This window comes from Cyprinodon variegatus, unplaced genomic scaffold (genome assembly GCF_000732505.1).
Source record: "Cyprinodon variegatus isolate N-32 unplaced genomic scaffold, C_variegatus-1.0 Scaffold640, whole genome shotgun sequence".
In the NCBI taxonomy this organism is placed as follows: Eukaryota; Metazoa; Chordata; class Actinopteri; order Cyprinodontiformes; family Cyprinodontidae; genus Cyprinodon; species Cyprinodon variegatus.
In genome coordinates, this window is record NW_015151093.1 from 317094 (window position 1) to 322947 (window position 5854).

At 40.7% G+C, this 5854-nt stretch overlaps 1 protein-coding gene across 1 annotated transcript in view; it reads right to left on the reverse strand.

Annotated features, from left to right (window-relative positions):
• Positions 1–5854, reverse strand: part of LOC107096648 (transmembrane protein 184B-like) — a 15089-nt gene that overhangs the window by 6746 nt on the left and 2489 nt on the right. Inside the window, exons 2-3 of the mRNA XM_015393398.1 lie at positions 4374–4607; positions 1875–2040 (exon numbers count right to left, since the gene is read on the reverse strand). Of these exons, the coding sequence (XP_015248884.1) occupies positions 1875–2040; positions 4374–4607 (400 nt within the window). The remainder of the gene's footprint in view (positions 1–1874; positions 2041–4373; positions 4608–5854) is intronic.

Sequence of the window (5854 nt, forward strand, 5' to 3'; positions counted from 1 at the left end):
AATGAAACACTGCTTAAAGCAGTTTGGAAGACCCTCCAAGGGAGGGTTCTGGAGAGGCCCCTTCCAAAGACGGCAGCTGATGTTTCTGGGACAGTTTATATGCTTTTAAAGGGAATGCAATATACAGAGAAATACATTAAGCAACGTATTCACTTTATCACATGAGATCAGGACTGCACATCATTGGCGATGGATTAAGTGGCAGCTTCTAAGTTCATCTAAACGTAAAGTTCTGCAGTTATTTCAAACGATGCAAATGGTAACCAGCGTACAGATACCACACTGAAAAAAATCAATGTTTTAAGATCCTTTCACGTTAACCAAACAGCTAAAGCAGCATAACAGCTCAATACAGCATAATGAGCCAACTGTAACTATTCCAGACCCCTTCAGCAGTGCGTGTCAGAACAGTGATCCCAATAAAACCACACTGATGTTGAACAGTGCTTGGAAAACTGGTCCTGCACTAAAGGTGATCTGAAGAAAAGTAGCAATTTCTTGTAAAATTTGCCCTCCATTTTAGCAGGTTTGCCAGTGGAATAACAGTTCTTAAAATAAGATAGTGAACTATAACTAAAACAAATAATATCCCGTAGCATATCATTTGACTTACCTACTCAAATCAAGTTTGAAAACCCTATTTTTAACTAAATTCGACTTACTTTTAGTTCACTTTGTGCATTGAAACCCTCAGATTTGTATAATTTTTGCCGAACTACCACCTCATGCTTTGATATAATCGGTTTCAGTTCCAGTGTGTGTTAAATGATAGAGGATGGGAAACATTCCAGGGTTCTCAACATTTCCTTCAATTAAAACTCAAAATTGTGATGTTAATTTCTATCCTTTTTTGATCTGATACTCTAGGTTAAAAGATAGTGGGTCATGAAGGTCTGGATTAGGCTGTGCCTTACCATCCAAAACTGTAGACATCATACAAGACACTATTTAATCCAAACTGCAAATCTAAAACATCAACTAAGACTGAAACCAAGAGGCTGATGGTAACTCTGGAGGAGCTGCAGAGAATCGGTTAGTTTTACTCGCAAGAAATCTGGCCTAACAAGGAAGTAAAACCATAAATAAAAGGAAATGTTGTGAGTTATCCATGTTGAACAAGGTGCTATGGTTACATGAGTGTAAAAATGGGCCAAGTGGAATGGTGGTAAAGCATGCAGCCTCAGCCCCTCAAACAGATTCCCAATGCAGTTTCTTTTTAAGGCTGATGCCAACACTGAGTATTCAGTCTCACTGATCCCCTAAATGTAATTTAGTGCCATAATTGAAGCCAATATTGTTTTCTATTTGCTAAACTTTGCATTTTCAAAAGAAATTAGCAGAATATTTTTGCAAATATTTGGTCATCCAAGTATGATTGACTTTGGACATTGCATAGTATGGGCAAAAAAAGGTCAGGTCTTGCTGAGTATAAAGCACCACACATTATATATTTGGAAAATTATTCTGAAAAACTTCAATCACATAAAACATCAATAAAAGACTTTGAAGTTTACTCTTTTAAATTCACAAAAAGTGAACATTTATTTTCCAGGCTTCATGATCAAACTTTATATTAATGATGTAACCATAATTGGCCAGAAGAGTTGTGATCAATCCTCTCAAAGGTGGGATGCCTTCTGTAGGATTTCTAGTTGCTAGGAAACTGGTTTCCCCTCCTCTGCAATCCCAACAGGCCTTGGAGACGTGACAACAAAGATGGCGACCTTTGTAAATGAAGACGACACAAAGGCCATCTGCCAGCAGGGTTTCACATAAACCCTCCCTCCCTGTTTTTTATCAGGAGTCTGAAACACCAAACACTCCACCGAAGTTTGCTTACAGAAGCCGGTTTCTGACTCTAGGTGCGTACCAACCTTCGTAGCAGTCTCTGACTGTGTCAAAGTATACGTAGTACTCCTCGTTGGTGAAGAAAAGGAGGCTGAGCCAGGAGTCAAAGGCATAGATGGGGACTATGAAGAGGATCCGGACAATATGCCTCTGCTCATTCGGAGAGCTGTAGTAACGCAGGTGCATGTAGATCTAAGGAGATTTAGGGGAAAAAAGAAAAAAATTTCTACCTATAGAATCACAAATTTAGATATTAAGTTTTTTCTACACTTAATGGAGATAGAAAATCACCACATAAAGGTAAAGGCAGTGTCTGTGTAAACAAGAAGCAGAGAGTTTTATTGTCTGGTTGTAATAGAGAACTGAGAGCAGGTGAACAGAACCAAAGAACCACAGTATGGTAGCTGGGAAGAGCTAATCAGTCAGAGGTCTCGGGTGTCTGCCTCTTTAGAAAAGCCGTCGTCGATGGTAAAAAGCATGTAAACATCAGGATGGATGGAACTTTCAAAAAAATGGCCCAGGACCTAAACCTACGCATCCATACAGCCAGAGGGGACAAAACGCAGGAAGCAACGAGAATTTAAAAGGGTTAAAATCACAACTAAGTCCTGGATCAGCTCTGCTTTCAGTGGAGCCAAAATTTTACTTTATGTTTTGCAAACAAGCTGCTAGAAACCGAATCCAACCTGCTGAAACCCGAACCCCGATGGACGGTATTAACTGCAGCCAGCAGGATGTGTGCGTGTGAAAAAACATGCAGGGGGGTTGTTTTAGGAAACTGACACCAAGCTTTCATCAGTCCTATTCAGAGCAGCAGACGGCAGGAACAACAGGAGTAATCATTCATCATCACCGCCACTCTTCTGCCTTCTCCCTCCCCCGTTGGCTCCCTTACACAATGTCAGCACCTATTGCCTCTCCTGGCCTTTAAACAGACCCACACCTTGGGTGGAATGACGAAAAAGTGGCTGACAACACGACGAGCTGCTCCATTTACATCCATTGTTACTCGGTGTCCTTCAGCTGCATCTGCACGCCTACCAACACGAGCAAAAGCCCTCATCTGCTGATTATTGATGAGGTGGTAGTCGAGCACCTGTTGCTCAAGTGACAAAAGCCTATTCTATCTCTGTATGCGAAGGGCATCGGCAAACAATGAGAAACAAATAATCTGGCCTAAAGGGTATTATAGATCTGCAACTCATAGAGGGACGCTGACATCAGCACCACTGAACATCTAACAGCAGGGTCCTCAGAGATCTGCTCTATGAGTTTCATCAGGTGCCATCAGCTTCATTGTGAAGACTCTTCTTCTCTCTGAGGGTCAGCATGTTTCCACCATGTCACTGTATATATACTTTTGTATTATTTGTCGTTCTTTTTCTCTAGATTCTCCAGTTTTCATTCCCAACCAGATCTTTACATTTTGTCTCATGACCAACCCAAACCTCAAGGATTTGTATGTGACAGACCAACACAATGTGAAGCGCTAATATAAAAATGAGGGAAAAATAATTTTTAACAAACTAAAATCTGAAAAGTGTGACATGCTTTTATTAATCCAAGTCTAAGTCAATGCTGGAGCGACAGTCCACGGCTCCTGTTCCTTCAGATTATTTCAGCTTTGCACAGCCATAAACTAGATTATTATCACATTTTTTAGAATCACATTTTAGATCCACTGTACCAGATTATCACAAGCTAATTTGCATATCTGGTCCATTGACAGGTAACAAAAAGTAGATATATAGATATGACAAACAATAAGGTAGTTCTGGACTATGATTCGTTTCAACACATTAACAGAATTCACTCTGCATCAGTCCACTTCTTCAATCTCCAACTGGTTTTTTGTTTTTAATTTGGGGTAAAACATTCCCACAGTATGATAGAAATCTATATCTTGGTAGTTCTTCAGTTGAACTACACTCCTCTAATTGTCAGATGATAAACTAAAAAGAGCTCTCACTGCAAAAATCAATCTAAAAATAAGATTTCTTTTAATAAATATACTTGTACTTGAATTGGGCAGCTGAGATATGAATGATCGACCGATAAAATGAATATTTCGGTTGCTAAAAGAAAAGATAATTATATACACTGCACTTAAAATTAGATAATGAAGAAGTTTTTTTTTTAAGTTGAAAGATAATAAATAATACTTGCTTCCCCTCATAGTTATGTGCTGCTTTGTGTTGGTCTGTCACATAACATCCACTGAAGTTTGTGGTTAAACTGTGGAAAAGTTTGCGATGGATGAATGCTTTTAATTTTCCTCCATCAGCTACCTCATTGCATACTCTAATAATATACCAAATAAAAGCATTAAAAACTTCCCAAACACACCACAAAAATCAGTCCTATTAACTAACATCTTCCAGGTTTTAAAAGAAAACCTTCTATCGACATGAAACAAAAGACTCTGGGTGTGCTCAGGTGTTGTAGCGCAGGTAAACATGCGAACAAAGACTAAAAAAGGCCATTGTTAGGGTCTCTTCTGTAAAAGGTTGGTGCCTGACTCTTACCTGGTGACACGTGATGAGAAGCGCTGTCCAGACAAAGAACCCGGAGATAGTCTGGGCAGTGGACGTCATGAGGAAGATCGGCTCCTCGGGTCGGACCACCGGGGCAATGGGCGCCCAGGAAGAGTTGGACCCCTGGGGGGCCACGGTGCTCGGAGAGCCTGGAGGAAGGCCATCAGGAGAGTCGCTTCCCAACCTCTCCGACAGGCGCTTGGCTCGCCACCAAAGCTGACTCATCTGTTTGAAGACAATGCGCCTCATCAATGATCATGCTTCATGTGATACAATTGAGTTCAAACCAGAACAAATCATGCAAGCAGCTTAAAAAATATATGATTTCAAGGTTAAAACCCCTGAATAAATGTACGTGATGTGAAAATCCAGCCGAACAGACCTACAAAAGGCCTGTTCTGTGACCTAAATCTGCAGCCAGCGCTCACTGATGTTAGAGAGAGGGAGAGAAACAGGAAAGTAGGACAGCGCACAGATCTAAAATGCAGAAGGCATTGGGTGGATGTGACGTGAGATCAAGACCGCGGGGGTGAGAGGAGATGGTATGAGGTAGGTGGGTGAGGAGAGAATGGAAATGACAAAAAAACGCACACAGCGATAATAAAGCCAAACGAAGAGAGATCGGGTATTTTTCTGTGCCGAAGGCAGAGAGAGGATGTACTAAAGATAGAAACCATAGAAACGGAAAACAGCTAAACACAATAGGGGCATTATAAACTTTATTCAGATAAACGTACAAAAAAACTAAACTATATAAAATAAAAAGCTCAAAATGAATGATTTACCACAGAAATCATATACAAATATTGATTATATTTTAGAAACAAATAGCCAGACTTTGTAACCTAATTTGAGGCACCATAAACAAGCAAAGTTAACAATGAATCTCGATTGGTTGGTTGGTTGGTTGGTTGGTTAGTTGGTTGGTTGGATGGTTGGTTGGATGGTTGGATGGTTGGATGGATGGATGGATGGATGGATGGATGGATGGACACAGTTTTTCTTCCAAACCCTCACAGACTTGGACTTTAATTTTCTAAGCTCCATGGCAATCCTGATGGCTTTAACCAATCAAATTAAAGATAAGTAATGTGCATCAATCACTCGTATAACAATCACATAGAACGATGACAGCCAGGGAGGCCAAATCTAAAAGCTCATTACATCAACCGTGTTTGGGATGAAGCCTGACATGGCCGCCACCAGCATCGTCACATCACATCTCTCAGAGCGACCACCTTGACAATGACGTTAGCATCTCAGAGCCGATACCAGGAAGGCAGTAATCTAATCGTTCACACATAAATCTCCCCCCAACCCTTTCTGAGTAGCAGCTAAATATAGGCATGTGCACAGAGTGGTCATGGGTGAGTCATGCTGCTCGCCTTGAGACTCAATGAGGATGTGACAATGCAGAAGCACGGAGCATTAGCTGAAGATGGATGGATAGATGGATAGATGGATAGATGGAT